The 27,931-nt window shown below is 36.0% G+C and overlaps 1 protein-coding gene across 2 annotated transcripts in view; it reads left to right on the top strand.

Annotated features, from left to right (window-relative positions):
* Positions 1-27,931, top strand: part of Med14 (mediator complex subunit 14) — a 71,646-nt gene that overhangs the window by 3,530 nt on the left and 40,185 nt on the right. For both annotated transcript variants that reach the window (XM_046453849.2, XM_046453848.2), the window contains exons 2-12: positions 1,542-1,568; positions 3,970-4,075; positions 11,925-12,098; positions 12,851-12,980; positions 13,531-13,659; positions 13,971-14,078; positions 14,618-14,750; positions 15,340-15,490; positions 16,168-16,279; positions 22,279-22,404; positions 23,967-24,045. In XM_046453849.2, the coding sequence (XP_046309805.1) occupies positions 1,542-1,568; positions 3,970-4,075; positions 11,925-12,098; positions 12,851-12,980; positions 13,531-13,659; positions 13,971-14,078; positions 14,618-14,750; positions 15,340-15,490; positions 16,168-16,279; positions 22,279-22,404; positions 23,967-24,045 (1,275 nt within the window). The remainder of the gene's footprint in view (positions 1-1,541; positions 1,569-3,969; positions 4,076-11,924; positions 12,099-12,850; positions 12,981-13,530; positions 13,660-13,970; positions 14,079-14,617; positions 14,751-15,339; positions 15,491-16,167; positions 16,280-22,278; positions 22,405-23,966; positions 24,046-27,931) is intronic.

Genomic DNA, 27,931 nt, shown 5'->3' with positions numbered 1-27,931 from the left:
ATCCACCCCCACCCCCAACAGATATTTTCGCATCTTAGAGTTTACTCTCTGCTTTGACTTTTGTAGGGAATTAGATTTCTCTCTCTCTCTTTTAAAGACTTTTAGAATCAGAAAATGCTAGGATCTAAGTCATGTAAAATTGTCTGATTGCACTTTGGGGCAAATAAGTTCCTTTGCCTTACTTCTTCCAACATTTGCATTTTAAGGCTTTTTCCCCAAATGGTGGATTTCTTTTCATAAAGGAATTTTAAATAGATTAGAAGGCATTGGGGGGGAAGAGGAGGCAGGCAGCAAAGCCTGTCCATTGTCCTTGAAATGACAGCACCTCTGATGTGAGATGATCCTTTTAGGGTCTCTGGGGCAGGTGGGAGGAGCTGGAACAATGGTTCCTGTTCTTTCTACCCCCAGAGGATCTTCTCTTCCTCCCACCCCTACAGACAACCATCCTTCTCATTTTCTTTCTCTCTTGAGGACAAGGGCTGTGGCTTCTCAAGAACTGCTTGTCAGCAGCTTTTGCATGTAAAGGAATTTACCAGTGGTGCTTTAGTTTGCAGTCTCCTAATAGGGCCTTTATTTCTCCTTCATCCCTTGGTCTGCTGGCCTTTCAGCCCCTCCCTAGTTCCCTCTGTGGCTCTGATCATAGCTTCTGCTTCCATTCCACTGTTTTCCCTAAGAATAGTAGAACTGACAAGCCAGAGCTCATTTTAATCGTTCCCTTCCTTGCATCTTGAACCTTTGGAAATGGTTTTAGTTTTTCTGATCCTGTGGCACCTGGGTGGGAGAGAACCTTAGTGACTAGGTGTATATTCTTCAATATCTGACAGTTGTGGAATAGGTATAAGAATTATTCAGGCTGCTGAGTCTCAGACCATGGGAATAGAGGTTAACAGAATATGGCAATTCAGGAAGCTGAGGAGGACCTTTCTAAACATCAGTAGATGTGAATATTAAATGGTATAATTTGTCAGAGAAAAAGTTGACATTAGTGCTGGCTCTCAATACTGGAGAACTAGCAAAAGGAAATCAAAACTCTACTGGAGCTGTTTTAAAGTGGTTAGATCTTTTCATCTAACCACTATGCAATGTCATCATTAAACCCTTGACACTGACCCATTTACATGCTTAGCTTCCAGTTTTGCCCCCCATAACAAAACATGGAAGGATTATTGCTCAGAACCAGAGTGTAGGTATTGGGGGGCTGGCAACCAAGTAGTACTTTTACATCTGTGATTTTTTTGGTCTTCAAAAATATTTTTTCTGACTCTCTATGATATAGTGTGCTGATATGAGACTTGGCTTTTAAAAAATGTTTGAGGTTTATGTAATGCTTCTTGAAGCATTTTGATTGGAGAGAAATATTCCTCCATTGTTTTTTTCCCTTATAGTCATATTGCTGGAAGCTTATGGCCACATGAGCCTGTAGTAGCTGGGTACCCAGGCTTTCTAAAACACTAAAGGTATTTAATAGTATCAGAGTAAAGGCCATTGTCACATTTCGATGAAGGTATGCATATATTTAATCAATTTTTTTTTCTTCTTAGATTGCCAAGAAAATCTGATGTGGAAAGGTAAGTATAAAAACCTGAAATCTGCCTCTTTATTAATCTATCTGTGGGTGTGGATATGTGGGTATTGCTGGTATAGGGCTGAGGATTGTTTAGGAGTAGCAGGGATGTCATCATCTCATTCTCAACAATATTCATCTGTGAGACGAGTTCTAGATTTTTTGTTCTACAAACCTTTGAGTGACTGACCTGATCAAGTCCCTGAGCAGGATAGGAAGATGTAGACGATAATAGTCTGCAATGGAAGAAGCTGGGGGTCATACCGATTTAAGAATTTGGTTGCTAATTTATCTTTGCTCTAATGATGCAATTTGGTATCTTCAGAGAATTGATACTTGCCTCCTGCTATTGCTGTTTTATAGTTGAGAAAATTTTGGTTCAATTGAAGTTAGGGGCTTAAGACTTAACTACACACTAGTCTGTTTGCATAGGCCAAAGGAACAAGACAAATTAAGATTTTAAAGAAATCATGTGATGGGAATTTACATTGTGGCTATAGTAAAGGTGGCTTGATTATATCTTGACATTACTTATACTCCTTGGTTGGTTTTTTTAATACCAAGTCACTAGGGAGGATTTGAACATTTATTAATGTCTACACTTAAATGCCAACACCAAGTGTCCTTTTTTGACAGAATTAGACATAGGTAAAGAGGTGAAAGAGACAATTGAAACTTACTTGTGTTATGGTTTAGCTGGTCAATTTCAAAGGACAGAAGGTTTTGTCTGTTGTGGGGTGAAGGGACACTGGGCCTTTGGAAATTGGCTCACATTCCTTATCGCTGAGACTCTGGTTCAGAAAACCAAACCACATTGCAATAGTTTACAAGAAGGGACTTCTTCTTTCTAGTAGAGGAATGTATTTAGGAAATCAAATTAATAATATGCAAATCTGTTTGCTCTGGGAGAGGAGCAGAGACCTCACATCCTCTGTAATTCATTGCTGAGTTAAAGTGACACTACAGAGGCTCCTAGCTCTCAGGTGGCTGCCAGATCTTATTGGGGGGGATTATGGGGATGGAACCCCGGGTTTCATACATGCTAGGCAAGCGCTGTACCACTGAGCTACATCCCCAGCTCTGCCAGATCTTCATGTGCATTTAACACTTTTGCTATGTCTCTCTTGTCAGCGATGCTCTGCTTGTTTTTTTCCATAATCTTCATAGACATTAGCAAAGAGTCATTGCCAAGTTGTCCTTGATTTTTCTCTATATAGTGCCACCAATCAAGTTGTTGGCTGATCTCAAGGAATCCTTTCAGGTTGGTTGTGGGCTTCATATGCTCTTGGTAGCAGTTTGACTCTGTAGCCTTTAGTCAGGATTATACTTAAGCAAAAGCTTATTTTGGTACATTTCATCATGGTGAAATGCAGAGATGTAGTTTGCAGAGATGCAGAGATGTAGTTTGGATTTGTAGGTCATTGACAAGATGTATGAAAATTCATAGGTTAGTCCACCTGGAGGGAAGTTGGTATTCTTCTGGGTGCTGCCATTAGTTCTGGCATCTTGAGTATTTTTTTTTTTTTCTTTAAGTGTCTTAAGGTAAGCCATCAAAGATATGATTATCTGTTTCGTAGCTGCCTTGAAATTGAGAAGTCTTGCTAACGCACTGATTGACAACGTAAAGCTTTTAGTGAATCTCTAAGACTAAGAATGTTGGGAGAAAAAGCGTAGAGATGGGTATAACATAAAAATAGATATGAACTGCATGTATGAATATGGTGTAATGGATCCCTCTGTTATGTATAATTAGAATGCACCAATTAAAAAAAGAAAAAAAATAGATATAAACATACCTTCTACTTTGTATTTTTATTACTCAACATACTCTCTTTGACTTGGCTTAAATAATTTAATTCTGTGTTTACCCACTAAAATTCATTTGATAAAGGGTTGTCCAGTTCTTTATTCAAATTTTTAAATCTTGCTTTTCCAAGATGGGAAATTGGCCCTTGCTTTTGTAGAAAGAGTAATAGTTTCAAGCTTTGGTAAAAATGTATTTCAATTCCCTGCTCTTATCAAAAAGGTTACTAACTACTAATTTCAGCTAGGAAGTTAGTTACATCAAACGCCTAATTTGATTCCCTCTATGATGCAGTTAACTTCTACTACCATATATCCGTGAATTTAGTATGTTTTAGAAACAGCTTTTATTGCAGTATGAAATTGATTTTAAAAAGTGATTTATTGCTAAAACATCCTATTGGGTTTATTACTGTGAGGTCAAAAAATAAAGTATATACAGGTGGCATACAAAATGTGATAATTCATATTTGGATAAATATTTAGGAGTTTCGTTTTGTTGTAATGGTTGTAAACACAGATAGATTTTTTTTTAGCTCAGATGAAATAAATTTGTGGAATATCCATTGTAATATATTGGTTTTCTGAAAATTCTTTTATAGGAAAATAGAAATAGTACAGTTTGCTAGCCGGACACGCCAACTCTTCGTTCGATTATTAGCTTTAGTAAAATGGGCTAATAATGCTGGCAAAGTGGAAAAATGTGCGGTGAGTTAAACTTTTGGTTTTACTTTGTATGAAAAGCTTTGAATGTTATAGTAAACAGTTGCTAATTTTAGCTTCAATACTTCTTATTTAAATGACATCACCTTCATAAGTAATCATATTTCTCTAGGATAATTTACAGTGGATTTCTTTGGAAACCTAGTATTTTCTTTGGACACTTGATCAGAAGAGTAGGAGGTATTTGGAGACATCATTACATAAACAGCTTTAAATATGAGATTGGAACTAAAGAGGGGAAGTTGTTAGCTTAAATTTTGTATTTTTAGAATTTGTAAAGATTTTCCTTAAATTTTGCTTATTGATTTTTTTACAGTCAAATCATAAATATTTATTTTTCTCCAAAAATTTCAATTTATATACTGTCTCACAAAAGAAGCTAGTCTTTGCTACGGTAGAATGAGACAGACATTATGACCCTACATACATGTATGATTACACTACTGTTGTGACTCTGCCAGAGGAATGAGAAGTTGTTCTCCATTTGTGTACAGTGTGTCAAAATGCATTCTACTGTCATGTATAACTAATTAGAACAAACAAAACAAATCAAATACAAAAAACACAAAAGCTAGTCAGTCCTTCCTGCTAGTATGCAGGTTTATTTCCTTTCCCCCTCTCCTAACCCTTACTCTTTTAAACTGTCCCTCAGGCAGCAGGCATTGATGAGTGATGTCTATCTAAATTACTTACCTTTAGCTCCAGACTTAGGTAGCCACATGTCAGGAGATTTGTTCAGTTTTTTTTTTTTTTTTTTTTTTTTAATTTTTTTTTAGCAAAAGACTATTCTCATCCTAGAGAATGTTAGAGATGCTTCCTTTCATCTGGTTGATGTAATTTCTTATTGTCCAATTGTACTCTTCCTCCTTTGTTCCTCACTCAAGAAGAATACATGAGCTGGGTGTGATGGTACACACTACTTGAGAGGCTAAGTGAGGAGGATCACAGGTTTAAGGCCAGCCTTAGCAACTTAGTGAGACCCTCAACAACTTAGTGAGACCTTGTCTCAAAATAAAAATAAAAAAGTTATGTGGATGTAGCTCAGTGACAAAGTGCCCCTGGGTTCCATCTTCAGAATCAATTAATAAGAAAGAATATATGAATAGAAATGTGTACAAGGAAGGACTTTTCAGGTAATCCTGAATTCACTCTGATTTCTCAACCTAAGTCATTAGCTCATATTAGTTTTGTTATCAGTGGTAAATTATTTGTATTTGGCAACTGATTTCAGGTCCATAGTGATTCTTTGGTTGAGAACTACTGAAACAGAATAGAATGAGGGGATATATGCAGACAGGATTCCCTAAGTTAGTTATGAATACTGGACATGAGGTAAGAAGTGCCATGGTTAAGAGCCTTTTTTGACCCTAGATGGTCTTTTTTAGAAGGGCCAATTCAGTATATACCCCAGAGTACTATTGTGAGAATTAACAAACAATAATGGAAGGGTAAGAACTAGGCTAGTCCACAAAGTGTTAGTTATATCCAATGATCCACAGGCCACACGGTTATAATCCTGCTTTGAGTTCTGGGGTACATTTATCATCTTCAGTCCTTGGGTGCAGAGGTTTCTCAAGCACTGTTCAGAAGTTCACACATCATGTGTCCTCCACCAAAGCCCACACAGGCCTATAAAGGATTACGTTCTTGGGAGAGTGATTTCATCTTCTCCTTCCATGTCATCCTTCCATTATGCCGCTTGAGTGAATTTTATGTTTAGGCTTCAGTTTCACTTATGTGGTGGGCAGCTTTTGAAATGGCTCCCGTGATCCTTTCCTCTAGATATTCATGCCTTTGCATGATCCCCTCCCCTTGAGAGTGGCCTGTGCCTAGTAACTTGCTTCATTCATGAAATCTTTCAGTGTCTTCATCTTGAACTTCCCAGCCTTCAGAAGGTTTTAGAGATTCAGTCCAGGTTGGCTGACTCCACAGCTCTGGGCCCAGGGTGACGCAGAGCATCATGGTGGAAGGACATGGCAGAGGCAAGCTGCTTGGTTCCTGGCAGCCAGGAAGCAAGAGAGCTGCTTATTGATTCTTGATATCCTTATGAGAATGGCAGAGTTGGTATTTTCTCCGTGTTGTATAGATGAGGAGATGAGGTTTCTAGAAGATACTAGAAATTACGTGGCTTCTTCAAGGTCACAGAGCTGATAACAGCATTTATCTGTTCATTTGTTATTCACCCATCTATTATCCAAACCTCTATTGAATATGAGTTATAGGGCACAATCCTTGTCTTCAAGAAGCTCCTGTTTTTTGGGGGGTGGGTACTGGGGATTGAACTCAGGGGCACTCAACCACTGAGCCCCATGCCCAGCCCTATTTTGTATTTTGTTTAGAGACGGGGTCTCATTGAGTTGCTTAGCACCTTGCTTTTGCTGAGGCTGGCTTTGAACTCACGATTCTCCTGCCTCAGCCTCCTGAGCTGCTGGGATTACAGGTGTGTACCACCACACCCGGCCACTCCTAGTCTTTTGATGATTGAGCCACTCACTCGAATTTTGACAAGTGACAAGCAGTGAAGTATGCCAAAGATGCTAAGATCTACCCACCCCAAAAGTTATAAGCTATTTTCAAGAAGTGTTGAGGAAAGCCATCAGTAGGGAATCATTTTTTTGTTTTTGTTTTCTTTTGGTTTTGGTACAAAGGATTGAACCCAGGGGTACTTTACCATGGGCTATATCCCCAGTCGTTTTGTTTTATTGTTTATTTTTAGAAAGTCTTACTATGTTGCTGAGGCTAGCCTCAAATTTGTGATCTTCCTGCCTCAGCTTTCCAAATTGCTGGGATTATAGGTATGTACCACCGTGCCTGGGCAGTAGGGATCTTGTGCGATCTCATTGAGCTCATAGCTTGGGGATGTTGGTGTGGTGTTAACAGATGAGGCACACAATTGTTCCTGTTTTATTTCCATCACTCCTAATGAGGAGAATGGAGTTCATATTAGAAAGGGTAAAATAATTATCATAAAACAAATTAAGTCCCTGAAGTAATGAGAGCAATTTACCCACTTTAATTGAGGTCAGCTCTCCAGGCCCAACTCTGCAAAGCCAAGTAAACTTCTGGCTGTTGTCAGTTATATTTGGAAAGTGAGCAAAATGGGGATATGCTCTAAGTTTGACAATGATGCTCAAATTCCTTTTTTTTCGCCATTCAAGTATGTATTGACATTGTAAAATGTTACCAGTTTTCATAGGTTAAAGTAGAAAAACAGCTTTACATTGGTTAAGTTATATTTAAGGGATTTAAAAATTCTCTTAAGTTTATAGGGCTTCCTGGATAAGTTAAAATTAGCAGCTAACTAGTATAGAGGTACCACAGTAGTTTATTTTTAGCACCCTGACAAGCTAAGTTGAAAATATTTTTATAGCAGTTTTTATATTTGTAAATCTATATGGGGGTTTGCCTGTTCCAGAAAATACTACTTCAGAAAGAAATCCACACATAATTTTTGTATATGTGTTTCTGCATATAATTTTCCTGACATCTCACTCAGTATTAGCCTGCTGGGTTTGCTTATCCTTTATTTCACTGGATTTCCTTATCATTAGACATAGAACTTATATGAAAGTTGCCAGAATGAAAGGAGAAAGGAAGTTATGAAGAAATTGAGAATTCTAAATTCTAGAATATAGATTCTTCTTCTCCTTTTTCTCTTTTTTAAGCTTAAAAGAAAAGACGCCAACCCTGATTATCATTGAAGTTCATGTACAATTTCAGCCCTGGCAGCTAATGGAGGGGCTAGAAGAATTCTGAAAGACATATTTTGAGTCTCTTTGAGTAGACTCATATCCAGGTGTATAATATTGATCGAAGGTTTGTTTAGGGGGAGAATATTCTGTACCATATATGAAATTTTCCTTATGGGGGGAAATTTCTGTTAGTTCATCTATTGTGGTCTGTTGATGTAATTGGGAAATTAAAGTTCATAAACAGTCTTTTGTACAATGTGAAGCATAATTTAAAGAATAGTTTTTGTTATAAATATTAATAAACATGCTTATTTCAAGTTTATCTGAAAGTGTACAGTTCATTGTTTTGGAAATTTGGGCACCAGTTCTAATTAATCTATTTTGGCCTAAACAAAGAAGTGAGGTATAGTATTTCTGAAAAGTCTCAGATTTCTTTCAATAATTACTTAATTTGGGATGATATTTTATTACACATGTTCAAACCTTTAGTAAAAATTTAGGCATTACTAGCCGAGTGTGGTGACATAGACCTGTAATCCAAGTGACTTGGGGGACTGGGGATATGGCTCAGTAGTAAAGAGCCCCTGGGTCAAATCTCCAGTAAACCCCCCCCCCCAAAAAAAAAAAAAAAAGGTTAGACATTTCTGAAGTGTATCAAAGTCAAGTGTTCAGTTTTTTTCAAGTCTGATATTAAGTCCCTAATTATACCATAAGTATTAAAATCATGTATTTGATAGTACTAAGTTGCATGCTTCAATAATATTATCAGGCAAATTGGAAACTCTTGGTTTGAAATCAAGCTACATTGTATTCATCTTTCAGTGAAGCCTAGTACTATGTAGCATTCTTCTATTTGTTTTCTGAATTTGCTGTTCAAATAAGTCGCATTCTGAAGGAAGTCCGGACTTGCAGAAAGTTTCAGTGTTTTTATTTGTGAGTATAGACATGGAAGTGTTTTGTGTCAGAGGTCAAATCCATCAACTGGTCAATTAGAATATTGTTCATATTTTGACACCTATGTTCTCAGTCTAATGATCATTTAACTGAGCTCATTAGAGGTTCTTTTTTTTTTTTTTTTTTTTTAAGAAAAATTTTTTTTAGTTGTTGATGCACCTTTATTTTATTCATTTATTTATTTGTGGTGCTGAGAATCAAACCCAGTGCCTCATACATGTGAGGCACACTCTCTACCACTGAGCCACAATCCCAGCCTCTCATTAGAGGTTCTTAATAGCTAATGATCTCATGTGGGCGCATGTCTGTAATCCCTGCTACTCAGGAAGTTGAGGCAGGAGGATCACAAGTTCAAGGCTAGCCTGGACAACTTCTTGAGACCCTGTCTCAAGGTAAAATTTAAAGGAAAGGGCTGGTTATGAATGAAGCTCAGTGGTAGAGCACTTGCCTGGTATGTGCAAGGCCCTGGGTTCAGTTTCCAGTGCTGAAAAAAAAAAAAAGCTCTTTAATGCTACTAGCCATACTCAGTGTGTCGCTCTGTGTAACTGCACAGGTTATAGAGCTCTAGTGGTAATATAGTCTAAGTATGTTTTGTCTAAGGAAAAGAGAAAACCCTCATTACCATGCCTTTTTTCCCTTTAATAGGTCTATTGAGACACAATTCACATACCATACAACTCACCCATGTAGAGTGTATAACTCAATGATTTTTATTATATTCACAGATTTGTGCATCCATTACTACAGTCAGTTTTAGAATGTTCTTACCACCTCAAAAAGAATACTTACACCTTTTTGCTATCACCTCCAAGATCTCCTTTAGCCTTGAGCAACCACTAATCTGCTTCTTGTCTCTGGATTTGCCTGTTGTGAACATTTCATATAAATGAAATCATATGTTGCATTTTTTTTTTTGGGTCTGGCATCTTTATAATGTTTTCAAGGTTCACTTGTGTTGTAAAATGTATCAGTACTTCACTCCTTTTTATGGTTGAATTGCATGGATATACATTTTGTGTTATCTTCATTAACAGTGGTTTGGGTTTTCAGTTCTTGGCTATTATGAATGATGTTGCTGTAATTAATCTCGTACAGGCTTCTGTGTGAATATATGCTTTTATTTGTTTTGAGTACATACCTAAGAGTAGAGCATCAGGGTCATATGATAATTCTACATTTAATCACTTGAGGAAACTACCAGACTGTTTTCTAAAGTAGTTGCAGCTGGGTGTGGTGGTGCATGCCTGTAATCCCAGTGACTCCAGAGGCTGAGGAGATAGGAGGATTGCAAGTTTGAGGCCAGCCTCAGCAGTTTCATGAGGCCTTAAGTAACTTAGCGAGACCCTGTCTCAAAAATAAAAAGGGCTGGGGTTGTGGTGCCCTTGGGTTAAATCCCTGGTACCCAAACAAACAAACCAATAAATAAATAAGTGGTGCTCCTGGGTTAAATCCTGGCACATAAATAAATAAATTAAAGCGGCTGCAGCATTTTTACATTCCCACCTGCAATATGAGAGTTCCAGTTTTTCCATAATTGTTCCAACACATGTTATCTGGCTTTTGAAATCTGGCCTTCCTTGTAGGTATGAAGTAGTATTTTATGTGGTTTCAGTATCCATTTGCCTGATGGCCAGTGATGTTGAACATCTTTTCATGTCCATATTGTCTATTTGTATATCTTCCTTAGAGAAATGTCTATTCAGTAGACCAGTTAAGTTCCAAAGGAGATTGTTGTTAACCATATTAATAGTTGGTGTATAAATACTTTAAAAAAGAACATGATGATCATGAGGAACCTAATGAACTCACTAATAAGGTACTGGAAACTGAAGTTTTATCTTTATTAAATTTCTAAGTCAAAAGGGATGTAGCTGAAGCTAGTGTATTTTGAATTCAGCAAGTGTTTCATTACCCATGTTTAAGGTGGGTTTGGATAAATTGACATCCCAATAGGGTTGATGAAAATCTTCCCAGAGAGAGGATTTTGGTAGTCTTTGATCTTGACTTTGATGAGCCTTTTCACAGTGACTTCATTGAGGGGACTCTTAGAATGGCCTAAATATCAGTGAAACCCAGTTTAGATGACAAGGGTGTGTTAGCAGTGACGTGGTGGCATTGATAGAAATCCACTGTGCTAGTTATAGGAGGTAACGTTTGTACTGTGCAATGCTGCATACAGGAGTCTAAGAGAAATAACTTGTTGTTTTGATTATTGGCTGTTTTCTGTGGGCAAGTGCCTTCATCTTTCCCTAAGCTTCAATTTTTTTTTATCTCAGTGATTATCTGGTTCTGTTTCCTAAAGCTGTGAAAATTAGACAATAAATTAACTGTGGAAATATGAAGAAAATATAGGACATTGTGTGTGCATGATGTCTTCTGAGTGCCATGTTTTCACTTGACCACTGACGGCCAACATGAGAGGAAATTTTAAGTATTGTTCTAGATAGAACTAGAAGATAAAATTTTCAAGGAGGTAGTTCTCAGCTCTGTGATGAGCTCTGCTAGGTTAGGCATCCTTAGGAAATGCATTGAGGAGAGAAGTGTTGGAAAGGATTTTTGTGTTGGGCAGGAAGTTGGCCTGGATCTTATAATGAGCAACATTTATTGTTTTCTGTGTTCTAGGCACTGTTCTAAAGGTTTTAATATACATTAACTCTTCTTTTTTTTTTTTTTTTGCATTCACTCTTAATCTTCAAAACAACTTTTATGAAGTTAGGAATCATCGTGTCCATTTTACATTTGAAAAAACTGAGGCCTGTAACTGAGGTTAAGTAACTTGCCCAAGGTTACAAGGCTAATAAGTTGTGGAGTTAAAATTGAGACCAAGTCAGTCTAAGTCTAGGAGGCCATGCTTTTCAGTACTTCTCTACCAACCAACTCTAGCATCTACTAAGAGTAGAAGCATTTTATTCTCTTTTCTTTTTCCCAACTTTTTATATTTTCTGTGTGTCATGTTAAGGATGGAGAAATATATTGCAAAAAATTTTATTTAAAGTGACAAAATTGTTTTAATGTAAAAAACACATGTATTAAATATGTTTTCTTCAAGTTATTGGGAACGTTTTTGAATACATATGGAAAACCTATGTTAATTTCTTTTGACGTTTACTTCGGAATGAGTGAATGATGTTTAATATAAGAAACAGATAGTTTTGAAGCAGCTGAATGCATTTCCTTTTGCATTAAAGATGATCTCAAGCTTCTTAGATCAGCAAGCCATCTTGTTTGTGGATACTGCTGATCGCCTGGCCTCGTTAGCTAGAGATGCTCTGGTCCATGCCCGCCTGCCTAGTTTTGCCATCCCATATGCCATCGATGTCCTGACTACTGGCTCTTATCCACGGCTGCCAACCTGCATTAGGGTAAGTGCTTTGACCTTGTGCTCAGAAAAGTTCAAGCTTTTAACCTGCATTAGGGTAAGTGCTTTGACCTTTGTGCTCAGAAAAGTATTTGGTTTCGGATTAAGTAGTCTAGCAAAAAAAACATATTTTCAAAACAAGTACTTCATATGGTCCTTTTTCTCTACAAGTAAAATTGTACTTTTTGTGAAATAAATTGGGGCTGAAATTATCAAAATGGGTGAATCCTTTTTTTGGGTGGGAGTGGGCAGATGTGCCAACATCACTTAACATTGATTTCAGTCTGTGAGAATACTGCATGCTGATTGCCATTTGGAAGTGTTTTAAAATTTACTGTGCTAGTTTACCAAGTTGGTGTTACTATATTTTATACTTTTGAGAAGTATAGGGGCTAATGCACAAGGCCCTGGGTTTGGTACCTAGCACTCAAAATAAATTAATTAGAAAAATAAGTAGGGTAAGTCATCCCTTGATATTAAGTTGATTTCATAAATGGAGCATGAAGAAGACCATGTCATACAGTGGTCTAAGCTAGGCGATCAAGGAATTTTTGGCACCCTAATGCAGGGTAGTAATGTTCACTATTTTTAGATGTGAACTGCAGAAATGAGTGTTGAGTATCTCTTGGGTCAAGTTAAGAAAACATTGTGTAAAGACAGGCACAGGTAAAAATTATGCCTTGTGCTGGGGGTGTAGCTCAGAGGAAAGGTATACAATGATTAGTTAAAAGTCACTTAACTTTTTTTTTTTTAAAGGATAAAATCATTCCTCCAGACCCAATTACCAAAATCGAGAAACAAGCCACACTTCATCAGCTTAATCAGATTCTTAGACATCGGCTTGTAACCACGGATCTTCCTCCTCAGCTAGCAAATCTTACAGTTGGTATGTACCTAAGACTTTCTTTCTTTCTTTTTTTTTGAGATGGTGTTTTACTGTGTTGCTCAGACTGGTCTTGAACTCATGGACTTAAGTGATTTTTTTTTTCCTCCTCAGCCTTCCAGGTAGCTGGAATTCTAGGAGGGTATGCACCAGGCTGAAATTCATTTTTTAAAGAATATTTTCTTAAATAGTTTTATTCAAAGAAATACTATGAAGTTTTGACACACAGTTTTGGTGTTTTTTGAGTCTATGCCTTGTCAGTCATCAGTCTCTTTAGTACCTAAAAATACAACGTCCATGTTGGACGAGATCTTGTGGAGTTGAAGGAGAAGGGTCCCTGATTTGAGTCTCAAGAAAATACTGTTTGTTAAAAGAGCTGCCTTTAGTTTCTTAATGACTTGGGTGCTGGCTTCTGTTCATGAGAGAACCAATGAATGGTTTGAAGACTTAAGAAAGAATTCTCAGTCTAGCTAAAATTTCTTTACAAGACTGAAGCTTAGCAGGAGGCTGCTTGTTGGGGAGCAAAGTACACTTCTTTCTCTTCTTCTAAAAGCAAATGGCCGCGTGAAGTTTCGAGTTGAAGGAGAATTTGAGGCTACCTTGACAGTGATGGGAGATGACCCTGATGTTCCATGGCGTCTTCTCAAGCTAGAAATTCTGGTTGAGGATAAAGAAACAGGAGGTAAATTACAAATACTGATTTAAAGTATTGATTTGAATGTTTGGTGTATTGTTGAAATATTCCTGCAGAATAATGAATCTGTATAGCAATTTATCCTGTAATTGGAAGCAAGTTTTATCATAATCAGAACTACCTACTGCCTATAGAAGTTTCAGTTCTTTCTCAGAGTATAGTGTTCCCGAATTTCCAGGGTTAATTTCAGTTCTTTTCTTTTTAAAATTCATTGTTAGTATACACTTCCTTAGTTGGCATCATGACGTGATCTGTACCCTTTTCTGATGAACTGCCTTCTTTTCTCCTGCCAACGGAAGATGGGCGAGCCTTGGTTCATAGTATGCAGATCAACTTTATCCATCAGCTGGTGCAGTCTAGGCTCTTTGCTGATGAGAAACCGCTTCAGGACATGTACAACTGTCTACGTATCCTTCTGGAATTTGAGACATATTATAAGGATTTTGTGTCTCCCTTTCCCTCCTACATTGTCCATTTATCTTTATTTCTGAACTGAAGCAGCTTAGCCTCTCCCCCACTTTGGGTAGAAACAAAACTGGGAAAGCAGCCATTGTGAAACATACTTCCCCATCTATAATGAAACAGTGTTTAAATTTTACTATTGAATTTATAGGCAGGCCCCCAAAAGTGATATGTTAAAAAATAGTACTGTTTGGGGAATGAGTAGTACCACTTGGTTAATCCATATTTCCTAAACTTTGAATTAAGGGTCAACGTGGACCTTATGGTTTGTTTATGCTGGTTCAGAATTAAATATAAAACTTTTTTCTAAAAATGCCACAAATTTTACCACTTTTTAATATGAGTCATCGGAGAGAGATGATTCCCAAAAGTTCCTTCATACCCAGCTCTTTGGTAATGGGTGCTTTGTTAAATGAAATTTATCTACGTTTTATTGACTGTTAGAGTAATGTATATATTAGATTTGCTTAACAAGATCTACCAGATTCTTTCTGCTTATCACTTCAGTTAGAAGTGTTACATTCCCAGACTCTAATGTTAATCCGAGAGCGGTGGGGAGACCTTGTGCAGGTGGAAAGGTATCATGCTGGAAAGTGCCTCTCGCTGTCTGTTTGGAAGTAAGTAAAATTGGTTCTGGTAGATTTATGCTTTGATTAAATACTCTTTTTTATTTTCTCTCTCTCTCATATGTCTGACTTAATATATACTCATAATGAGTATGTGCCCATGGTAACTTGCATTTGTATAGTCATACATGCTAGGTAAGCACTCTACCACTGAGCTATATCCCCAACCCCACGCCTTTCTTAGAACATTGCATGTTTCAGATCCATAAACATTTATCTGTTTATATTAAGATGTACTATTTTTTAAAATCTTAAGGTTAGTTTACTCTAGAGTCATACCAAATTGCTAAAAGACCATTAGGTTAGGTTGTTGAGTTTTTTTTTTTTTTTTTTTTTTTTTTTAAATATGTTTGCTTAGCACAGTTTTCTGTTTTTAATTATACCTTTTAAAAACTTTGTTTGGGAGAAAATCAGATATCAAGCTGTGTTTGAACTTTGCTTGATTCCCATTTTCTCTAAAGGAGAAGTGAATAGATACTGCTTAGAAGACAGGTTTTTCTGTTTTAGAGTTATTTTTTGATTATTCCAAAAGTTAAGCTGTGTTGAAATTTTTTTTTTAATATTTCTTTTTTCTCTTCAGTCAACAGGTTCTTGGTAGGAAAACAGGAACAGCTTCTGTTCACAAAGTTACGATTAAAATTGATGAGAATGATGTCTCCAAGCCTCTACAGATTTTTCATGATCCCCCTTTGCCAGCTTCTGATTCCAAATTAGTAGAAAGAGCTATGAAGGTGAAGGATCTCAATATATTTTAATATGGTTTGATTAAATCAGTATGACTTAATTATAATCTGATCCATAATAATTAAATAATCATAATTATATTATTATAATTACTAGATTATAACATGATTAAATCAATGTAACCAGTTCTTTAAAATCGTTAATTGTTTCTAAAATCCTTTATGACATTTGTTTTGAGTGTTACACTTCTGTATTCATTGTGTTTTTACTTAACATGTGATACTGACATTGACTTTCACTTTTGGGTGGGGGTTTGCTGGGGATAAAACTCAGGGCATCGTGTTTACTAAGCATGTGCTCTACCACTGAGCCACCCACCCCCCAATTCTATCGCAAATTTTATAGTTCAGACCACTATTTTATTTTTAAGGTCTGGCATTTGATTATTATAATAACTGATACACACACACACACACACACACACACACTTTTTAATCTCCTCATCAAAATATCAACTGTAGTTTTTTTAAGCTTCCAATATCACACAAGTTAATTTTTAACTTAATATGATATAAATTGATTTTTAATTTTATCTAAGTTTACTTTTACTGGTTAACAGTCAGTGTGATTCTTCTAAAATATTTTGTAGCACGGAATTCTACTCTCAGGCTTTTAAAGTAAAAATATTTCAATTGCACATGCACTTTTGTTGTTGTTTATGCAGATTGACCACTTATCAATAGAAAAACTCTTGATTGACAGCGTCCATGCAAGAGCTCATCAGAAGCTCCAGGAACTGAAGGCCATTCTTAGAGGCTTCAATGCCAATGAAAACTGTAGGTGTTTTAAATTGACATTTCTGCTTTGCTTTTCTTTAAGTTAGCATCCACATTTGTTGCATGAAGGGTCTTTTTTAAACACAACTGTTTTCATGGTACATTGGTTTTGTGTGGAGGCTGGGCATTTCCATGTTTTAACTTGTAAAATTTTCAAACTTGTTCTAATTTTTCTTTTATTTTATTCTTTTCTTTGCTTGGCCTCATTTTTGAAATGTTTGCATAGTGCCTCTGTTTCAAACTTTTTTTTACTATTGAAATGGAAGCTTTTAAACATGAATTTTATTTCTTTTACTGATGAGGCAGCATTCCAAGTATTTATATTTATAAAATACAACTGAGTAAAGAAGAATTTCATCCCTTTACAATTTTTTTGGATTGTTAATATAGTAACAGGGTTCAAAATAAGAAATGCATTTAAAAACAGAGTGAAAAATCTTCCAAATTGACAAGTCAATCGTTTAGAAAGCAAAACCCTTCATTCTATATAGGTTCACATCATAATGAGCTTGTTTACTATGCTACCCCAATTGTTTTAACCATGATTACCTTGTGTCCCACTCGCAAAGTTAATTAAGTGAGATGATGTAAGGTGAAGTAGGAAGGTAGGAAGGTAATTAAGAAGATGATGTAGGTGAAAGTAGGAAGTCTTAATAGTGCTAGTAGCAAAGATACTGCCTTTTATCATCATCACAAAGCCCAGCTCAATCCATTATACTTAAAAACAGCTTCTTAGGTATATTAGTAACCTGGATTAAAGCCACTTTGAACAAAAGTATATAAAGGCACTTTTGAAGAAAAGGCCAAGTCAGAAAAAATTACAATATTCATTCAAATAGATTCTGCTGCTTTGTTGCATAGCGGCATGACTAGACTTGGCTACAACATTCAAAATAGAAAAGAAGTTTTTTTGAATGTTCTTATCACAGAGAAATAATAAATGTCTAAGGTGATGGATACATTATCCTGATTTGATCATTACACGATGTCTACATGTAGCAAAACATCACGTTGTACCCTATAAATATGTACAGTTATTTTGTGTCAATAAAAAGATATATGTTCATTCAAGAAAAATGAATAATAGATGTGAAAAGGAGGATCTAAGACAAGCCAAAGTATTAGCTTACATTTTTAAAGAGATTAAGGGAAGGGCATCTTAATGGAATTGCAAGTATGGACCTTAAGAAAAAAAGAAAGGGTGTACCAGAACTCTGCTGAATGTATTGATTAAATCTTACTTTGCAAGGAATGGATGGGAGTCCATTAGCCTTATCAGGGTTCAACATTAGAATTGTCAGTGCTTAATAATCTTAATGGTTAGCTTCAGTGGGAACCCCCTCCACCAATCTCTGAAGCAAAGATGTTGAATACATGGCTAAAAATTATGATCAGAAAGTATAATTGAAACTCATTGGGGTTAGGAAGGGTGCTGAATCCCCTTTGTTCTTTTTTCTTAACAGCTTTATCGAGATGTAACTCACATCGGATTACCTCATTTGATGGTTTTCACTGTACTCAAAGAGTCGTACAGCCATCATAACAGTCTAATTTTAGAACATTTGAATCACCCCCAAAAGAAACCCTGCACCCATTGGCAGTTCCTCCCCATTTACCCTTCCCCCACCTCCTGACAACTACCAACCTACTTTCTGTCTTCACAGAGTTGCCTATGTAGACATTTCACATAAATGAATCATATAATCAGGGGTCTTTTGCATGTTGTTTCTAACATAATATTTTCAAGGTTCATCCATGTTTCAATACTTCCTTTTTATTGTCAAATAATACACTGTATGGATATTCCATATTTTATTAATTCATCATGGCTGGACATTGTGGTTATTTCCACCTTTTGGCTATTGTGAATGATGCTTCAAGTTTTTGTGTGGACATACATTTTCATTTCTCTTGGATATATGCCTAGCAGTGTAATGGCTGGGTCATGTAGTAACTCTGTTTAACCTTTTGATATGTTTAACACCACTTTACAATCCCATGATAGTGTGTGAGTTCTGTCTTCTCCACGTCCTTACCAACACTTGTTGTCTTTTTGTTTCTAGTGATTGTGAAGTGGTATCTCATTGTGGTTTTGACTTGCATTTCCCTAATGATTGTTGAACATGTTTCCATATATCTTCTTTGGAGAAATGTCTCTTCAGATACTTTACCAATTTTATAATTTTTTTTTCTTTTTTAATGGAGTTGTAAAAGTTCTTTATATATTCTGGATATAGGTCCCTTTTCATATATCATGATTTACAAGAATTTCTCACATTTTTCTCTGGTTGTTTCTTCATTTTATGGCATCATTTATTTGTAGTACTGAATTTTATTTTTTTCGGGGCATGAGGGTGATCCTGGGGATCGAACCCAGGACCATGTGCATGCCAAGCAAGCCTTCTACTGCTGAGCAACATCTCCAGGTCCCCCCCATCCGCTGACCAGTGTCTCGCTAAGTTGCCTAGGTTGGTCTTAAACTTGTGGTCCCCTTACCTCAGCTTCCTGAGTAGCCAGGACTGAGTAGTCAGCACCACCACACCTCACCACACCTGACCAAGTTTTTAGTATTGATGATGTTTAATTTCATCTGTTTTTTGTTGCTTGTGCATTTGCATCAAGCCTAAGAATGCATTTCTTCAACCCGAAGTTATAAAGATACACACCTAGGTTTTCTTTTATTCGTCTCATATTTAGCTTTTACATTTAGATCCATGATTCATTTTAAGTTCATTTTTGTGACTGGTATAAGGTAGGGGTCCAACTGCATTCTTTTATATGAACATATGCAATTATCTCAGTAACATTTGTTGAAGACTGTTTTTGCCTATTACTTTTTCACCTTTGTTGAAACTTCCGTTTTGTTCTTAAATTAAGACTTAAGACTAAGCATTTTGCAATCTTCATTTTTTTAATTTCTAAGTTTTTAAAATAGTAAAATGCTAAAATTTTATTTTTTAGGATTCCATAAAATAAGGTTTGTGATCCTTTGATAGATTTATTTACTTTGGTATCATCTGTAAACAAAGCTTAGTAAGTAAAAAAAAGTAAAATCAAGCCAGGTGTAGTGGTGCACACCTTTAATCCCAGCAGTTTGGGAGACTGAGGCAGGAGGATTGGAAGTTCAAAGCCAGTCTCAGTAACTTAAGGAGGCTGTAAGCAACTTAGTGAGACCCTGTCTCTAAACAAAATGTTTTTAAAAAGGGCTGGAGGTGTGGCTTAGTGGGTAAGCGTCCCTGGGGTTCAATCCCCGGTATCAAACAATAAAATGAAATTAGTGTGATTGCCAGGATATTTAAATTATTCTGAAAAGTAAGCCAAGTTTATGTCTACATAGAAATGGTTTTGTGTACTGTTCATCTAAGTGCAGAAGATTTCTCTTTAGTAGCATTTGTAGAGATGTCACTACTTGCATAGCCAAAAGATCTGAGTTCAGCTATGTGCCCTTGAACAAGTCATTTACGTATCTGGGCCCCATTCTCCATCTGTGATTTGAGGATATTAGTTGAGACTTAGCTAACTCTAGTAGCAGCATGCTACAGCAGTGGGTTTCAAGCCCTAGGTGTGTGTGATCTCAGTGTTAGGGACAAGTGTTTCATGGACAGTGATTTTGGAGGCAAGGGAGGAGCTTGCATATAGGGTTGGTCCCAAGTCCTGCTTTAATCAAGGCATTCTGCAAATACAACTGCTAGAGGAAAAGGTCTGCCGATCCACCATTTTCAGGTATAATTTGTTTTAAAAATTCACTTTCATGAATTTAGACTCTTCACGTGGTCCTATTTGATCTCTTTTGTGGTGGGAAATGTAGTCTGTTCTTGGAATCCCTTAGTGCAGCTGGAATGTTTTCCAGCTCCTAACTGGAATAACCTGAGCAAATGAGTAGCATAAAGATTAGAGCATGGGGGGCGGGGCGGAGGGAGAACACACAGCTAGACATTTTAGACAGCTCAGATGGCAATGTGTGGTTTCGTGGAGGCAGAAATGGCTTAGGGAAGAAGAAGCTCAGGACTTTGGAGAGAAGATCAAAATAGACAGTGTGAGGTGCTAGAAGTGACTCCAGGTATGTCCCAGTTCACAGCAGTTGCCTGACTCCTGGGAGCCAAATTGTGTTCCTTTGTGTTGTAGTCTACCCTCCAGCACCTGAATCAGGGCAAGTGTTCAGTTCAGAACAGCCATTCCTGATTGGCCTTAGTTACTTCCTTTTATTTTTCTGTAAAGAAAAATATGGACATTGGTGGTAATAGAAAATTTTCATAGACATGTATCTAAGAATTTTCTCCCTTTTGGACTGTGTTCTCTACCAGTGCTCTGTGTTTTTGAGAATACTAAAATTTGATAGATTGTAACTATAATTGCTATCCCAATTCCCAGAAGTAGCTTTATTCCATTGCTACATTTTAGAAATAGTTTCACAGTAATCGCAACTGTAAAGAGATGTTTTAAAAATCAGCAACCCTGTTTCAAATTTAAGTACTTTCTTATTATATTACTTGATTTAGTTAAGTGTAGCAAAACATCATTGATTTGAATTATAAAAATTTTATAAAAGAAATTCCTGTGTGTGCCTTTTTGTTCTCCCACCCCCTCAGGTGAAACTTCTGCAGCACCTGGATCTTAAGCATTTGTATACAAATATGTACTAGATGAACTTGAAAGCAATTTATTTTCATTTCATTAAATGCTCCTACATTCTTTTATTAATTTGATAATTTGTATACTTAGTACTAATGCTAACTCTACCCAAAGTATTGCAAATTCATAAGTGGGTTTGGGTCATTTCTTCAATTCATAAGGGAATACAGATAATGTTCATTTGTTGAACACACTCTGCTTTTTGGTACTGGGGATTCAATCCAGGGCCTCAGCTATACCCCAGTTTTTTTTTGTTTTTTTTTCGTATCGGGAATTGAACCCAGGACCTTAAACACATGCTAGGCAAGCATTGAGCTGTATCCCCAGCTCTTTTAAAATATGTTAAAATTTTGAGACAGGATCTTGCTGAGTTGCCCAGACTGTCCTAGAACTTTCAAACCTCTTGCCTCAGCCTCCCGCATAGCTGGGAATATAAACATGGACCTCCACACCTGGTTCCCACTTTATTTTTTTAAAGGCACTTGCCCAGACTTGTTATTTTTTTCCTCCTAACTACCTGTGTCATGGAGGGGAAGATGCTGTTGTCCTTGGTTTGTAAAGTGGCACAGAGGAGTCGTGCCTAGTGGAAAGGCCTGTGCCCTCACTTTGCTCCCTGCCTGCCTTCTGTACTGTAGCTTTAGAGGAACTTGGTAACCAGAAGAGGAAATTCTTTAGTGCGCTTTGCTCTTTACTGGATTTCATTTTACCAACTTGTGGGATTAAGGGAAAAGTGAATTGGGCTAGTGGAAATACTGTAATCCTCTAGATCAAGTATCTTGTCAGCTCTGGGATTTGTGTTTAGTAATTGCTTATATTCTTGTTTCATCTGTGACTTGAAAATGAGGTGCACAAATGACTTGAAAAGAATGTTTCCCTATGCCATCAATAATGTTTAATGGTTTTCAAGTCTTTCTGGAAACACCTGGCCCCTAATTGCCAGAAAAACACTTTATAAAATAAAGAATGACATTGAAAATCTTAAGCCTATAGATGAGATTTATTCTGTTTCCCAAATAACTAATTTTCTTCTTGATATTTTTCAACTATTATCAAGAAGAAAATCCACAAAAGTTTATTTATTATAACCACTGCATGAAAATAAATCCAGAACTCAGTTAAGTGATGAGATTGACTTTTCACTAGATTTTTAAACACTTTTTAAGGAATCTTGGCTTTTTTCCCCCTGTAATATTTGAAAAGGGTAGCTTGTTTCAAATTGCATTCATCCTAGTTGACAATAATTCCATTCCAAATTTAGCAGAATCATCTTTTTCTAATTTTTCAATCGTGTTTCTACTCACTGAGATATATATATATTTTGGAAAATATTCAGGTAGAAAAATAATTTTAAATTCTTACCTGTTCAGCTTCCATTGAGACTGCACTTCCGGCTCTCGTCGTCCCCATCTTGGAGCCCTGTGGTAATTCGGAATGCCTGCACATTTTTGTAGATTTGCATTCTGGGATGTTCCAGTTGATGCTTTATGGACTTGGTAAGTTATTAAATGATATAATCACTCAGTGTAAGAAAAAAAATTTTAACAAAATAAAATTTTTTTGCCTTTAGGTATTGGAACGGGTGTTTTTACAGAGTGTTTAAAGTAGATATGGAAGGAATAACTGGCTGCCATCTGTTCCTCGGAGCCCTGTTTTTACCCTTGTTTGGATTTTCTTGCACCGGATGTTAAACTTCCCAATAAAAAGTGCATTTATGCTGTTTCTCTTTTGTAAAAGTAATAATGTTGATAACTGATGTTGCTTAGATTAATTTATCCAATAGATGGTTTCTGTTTTACCACTAATAGTTGGGTGACATGGAAACTACTACAAGAGATTCTAATGTCATTCATGGCTGGAGAACATAGTTATGATAGTATAAATACCTATGATGACTTTTGAGATACAGAGTTCTAGAGGAAAGTATTTATCTCTGCTTTAAACACAATAGAAAATTTAAAAATTTTGATTTCTAACTTTACTAAATTGGTGTTGAGAAATAATGAAATACGAGGAACAGTATTTTTGCGTTGCTACTTAAATGGTATTCTTGAATATATTAACACATTTGCCATTTAATATTAATATTAAGCAAGATAGATTGATGAAGATAAGGGGTTTTCTGGTCACATTTCTGGCTATATAGATTTATATATGAGCTGCTCATGGAAAGCAGGACTCATCATTGCTTTGAATCATAGCACCCTGCCTCATGATCTCTTCGAAACCTAATTATCTACCAAGGCCCCTTCACCAACTATCACACTGGGGGTTAGGGCTTCAAAAATATGAATTCAGTGGGGGAAGGACACAATTCATTCTGTAACAATGCTCTTTTGTTTTTTTGATATTATCATTTTTTCTATGCCTTTTTCCCACTAATTGAATTTGTTTTGTATCTTGCTTTTTTTTTTTTTTTTACTCAGTATTTTATTTATTAGCATTTTTCTAATGCTACTAAAAGTTCAGCAGGATGGGGTTGGGGATGTGGCTCAAGCGGTAGCGCGCTCACCTGGCGTGCGTGTGGCCCAGGTTCGATCCTCAGCACCACATACAAACAAAGATGTTGTGTCCGCCGAAAATTTAAAAAAAAAAAAAAAAAAAAAAAAAAAAGTTCAGCAGGATATATAGCAAGCTAATCTTTCTACACCAGCTCTTGTTTATGTCAGACATCATTTGTGTTTGGTAAATAAACATTTCAGTGGAATTTTTTTTAAAATTTTAAATACATATAACTTGAAAATGCTAATAAACTAGAATAAGAGTTTTGGTAATTAAAATAAAGGGAAAGAATTATTTGTGTATTTGTTACTTGTTCTTCTTGCCAGTACACATTTGCTGTTAGTTGTTTTATCTATAAATATGCTAAAATGTTAAAGAAGGAAAACAGATTAGGTTGATATGTACCTTATGATGCATTTTATTTAGTTTTTCTCTGACTGAAGAACAACATGATTTTCTGCCTAAAATAATAATTTTAACTTTGGTTTGGGGTTATGTAGATAAAGATTTTGTTTCTCATGTAAGCAATTAATTAATCAGGTACTTTATTCTGTAGACCAAGCCACTCTGGATGACATGGAAAAGTCTGTTAATGATGACATGAAACGGATCATTCCTTGGATTCAGCAACTTAAGTAAGCTTTTAAGTATTTTAGCTCAACACTAAAAATGGAAATCTATTTGACAGGATATATTTTCTTCTCTATCACCACTCTTGATCAGTCACTGTCCTTAAGTTTTATGACATGAAACTTGAGTGTCTTTTGAGAATCTAAATTCTCTTGGAATAGATCCAAGATGGCAGCGCCTCATATTAAATTGCCCTCTAGAGCAGATATAGGTATGAAGGGCATGACATTCAACTTTCATTCCATACCACATTTCCTCCTATACAAGCACTTTCCAGATCACTTATACAATGATTTTTTTTTTTTAAATCAAGTTTTCTCTCTAATAGAGTCTTACTTGTTTTTATCCAGGAAAATCTTCATGGTATGAATGTACCAGCTGACACTGTCAGAATTAGTCATTTCTGCTTCTCTAATACCGTCATTCCTTTTGTCTCAAAGTGTGGTAGTACGTGATCCTATTAAACTAAATGAAATTGAAAATGAAGCTAGAGATAATTTTATGGGGCTTCATTACCACCTTGGTACACAAAGGTGCCATTATGGCAGCTCCAACAAACTCTTTTATAAAAATTAATAAAACAAGATTCCAGGGACTAAAAATAAACTTCAGAGATGAAAAACTGGCAAATGATTTAGGGGGAAAGACCAGAAGCCAACAGAAGGACTGTTCAGGGGACACTCTTGTTTCTGTCTTCTAGCCTTCTTCCTCCTCCTTTTGCTGTTTTTGATTAACAGGGCATGATTTTTAATGCAGTAGGTAACATATGAGCCTCTATTTTGAGCAGCTGTCTATCTGATTATAAAAAAATATATATATATTATGGTTAATAATCTGGTAATAACTTACAACAGTTTTTAGTGTTTTAGTGTCAGTTTTGTGCCTTTGGCTAAGCAAGGTTTAAATGCCTAACATGCTTAATAATTCATGCATGCTACAATGCCTTGAGATTATTTATCTGTCAGTTGTAACTATCAGAAGTCTAACTTAAGGGTTGGGGTTGTGGCTCAGTGATAGACCACTTGCTTAGCATGTATGAGGCACTGGGTTCGATCCCCAGCACTGTATAACAATAAGTAAATTAAATAAAGGTATCATGTTCATCTATAACTAAAAAAATAAAAAAGTATATTTTAAAAAGGTAGAAGAAATATAACTTAAAATTAGAAAGCTAAGTCCCCAGAAGCCTTTAACTTATCAAGTGTATATATGTATTTTAACTCACATTATTTGTTTGTTTGTTTTTAATGGTTATTTTTAGTTATACATGATGGTAGAGTCCATTTTGATAAAATTACGCACACATGAAATATATTTTATTCTAATTAACATTATTTATAAGAAAAGTTCTTGATTGTTACTTACAACAATAGTGTTTCTCAAGTTTTCTATGATGAATGGCCAGTTTATCAGTAATCTGTCACAGGATAAATTTTTCAAGACAACTTTTTGAGGTATGATTTATATGCCATAAGCTCTACCCATCCTAAGTATATATACTTTGATTTGTAGTAAATTTACCAAGTTTTGCATCCATTACTACAGTTCAATTGTAGAACATTTCCACCACCACAAAAAGTTGCCCATTTATAGCTAATCACCTTTACTGGACTTTCCATATAAAGGTAATCATAAGATATAGGTTCTTTTGTGACTGGCTTTTTGATTTAGCATGTTTTTAGGATTCATATTGTAACATGTGCCAGTACTTTGTTTTTATGGCTGAATTGTTTTGTACTGTATATATATATATATGCCACATTTTGTTTTGTTCATTAGCTGATGGATATTTGGGTGGTTTCCACTCTTTGGCTATTGTGATTAATGCTGCTATGACTACTCATAGCAAGTGTATGTGTGAACTTTCATTTTCATTTCTCTTTGGTCCACACCCAGGAGTGGAATTGCTGGGGCATATAGTCAGTTTATGTTTAACTTTTTAATGAACCTGCCAAACTCTTTCCCAAACTGGCCGTGTCATATTGCAATCCTATCAGCATGTGTGAGGGTTTCTATTTTTCTATGTCCTTGCTAATGCTTGTCATTGTCTTTGAATATAAGCCTCTTGCTAAGTGTGACTAGGTATCTCATTGTGATTTTAATTTACAGTTTCCTAATGACTAATAATATTGAGCATCTGTTCATGTGATAACTTCTTTATGTTAGGCAACAACAATGAATTCTAGAGGAAAAAATGAAAACACATATCAAAATAAAAGCTCCAATTCTCATTACTAGAGTCAACAGACATAAAATTGCATTTCAGTAAATAAAATTAGAACAAATGTAAGAGGAAAAAAGAAAATTATAGAAACTGCACATTATCCATACAATGCAGGCAATTAGTGTAGACCATCACTCTGGTTTTGGTTCCACAAATCAAAAATCAAAGTAACAAAACAAAAAAATCAAGAGTAAAATAGCAGTTCAACATATACTTTGAAAAGACTACCTTGTGTATCCGTTTACATTTTTTTTTTTTTAAAGAATTTAACCTTCAGTTGATAGAGTGCTTGCCTTACATGCACAAGGCCCTGGGTTCAATCCCCAGCACTACCAAAAAAAGGAAAAAAATAATTTAATCTTTATTTTATTTGTTGTTGTTGTTTTATGAGTTGCTGAGAATCGAACCCAGAGCCTCACTAGTGCTAGGCAAGTGCTCCACCACGGACGGAGCCACAACCTCAGCCCCTCATTTGAATTTTTGATATGGCAAAAATCTTGTTTCTTGCTTCTTTTAACTGATTTAGGTTGGATTGATAATACCAATCATGAGACATAATATATATCTATCTTAATTGTGTTTTTTGGGGTTTTGTTTTTTTGGTACTGGGGATTAAACTCAGGGGACTCAACCACTAAGCCATGTCCCCAGCCCTATTTTGTATTTTATTTAGAGACAGGGTCTTGCTGAGTTGCTTAGTGCCTTGCTATTGCTGAGGCTGGCTTTGAACTCATGATCCTCCTGCCTGTGGTGCTGGGATTACAGGTGTGTGCCACCGCGCCCAGCTTCTAACATGGTTTTAATGCACATAACTAGTATGTGATTTGTACCACATGCAGTTCACTGTGCAAATGTAATAGCACCCAGACTGATCTATGGCCTTTCAGTAAGGCGGGTAAGTCTGGTGATCATGAGCTTAGACACTTTGGCATTGTTATATTGCTATGAAAATTCTAACATGGTTATCTCATTGTGCTTTAGTGAGAATTTGTGAACCAGTCATTTTATCCCTTTTTTACGTATTTGATTATGTGGTATGCTAGCATCAAGGATAGATAAACAAATAAAAGGAATAAGAATACTCTAGTAAAAGCATCAAAGTGAAATATGGGGACTTCCCTGAAAGTGAGCGGGGGAGGAAGTAATTAATACTTGCACCTGCTTGATATACCAGGCATATATAATATAAAAACTAGAGGTTTTATCTTTAATGATACAAAAAAAATAAAAGAAAAACTTTTATGCTTATTTATTGTTTTTCTGTTTCGTTTTATGAATAATTTAGGCATTTTATAAAGAATATTGATATTAGTTTGTGCTGTCTTTAAATAGGAAATCTGCAGTTTCTTATAATAAACTGAACTAGTATCTCAGCCTTACAGTTAATTTTGCCTTATAAATAATCAAAATTATTCACATCACAGTTTAAACTTCTTAAACTAGAATGAGAACTAACAGTCTAATACAGAACTGTGATGAAATAATTCATTGATATGGTCATGTGTCCTTTTAGTAATTCAGTTAAATATCGATTGGTGTTTTTTTTTTGGGGGGGGGGCAGTACAGGGAATTGAACCCAGGGGCGCTTAACCATTGAGCCACATTTCCAGCCTTTTTTTTATTTTTTATTTTAAGATAGGATCTCATTAAGTTGCTCGGGGCCTTGC

The sequence above is a fragment of the Marmota monax genome, unplaced genomic scaffold, assembly GCF_021218885.2.
Source record: "Marmota monax isolate L192 unplaced genomic scaffold, Marmota_monax_Labrador192_F-V1.1 WCK01_AAM20220418_F8-fsc00182, whole genome shotgun sequence".
NCBI lineage: Eukaryota > Metazoa > Chordata > Mammalia > Rodentia > Sciuridae > Marmota > Marmota monax.
Note: the sequence above shows the minus strand (reverse complement) of the source record. Positions and strands in the feature narration are given on the sequence as shown.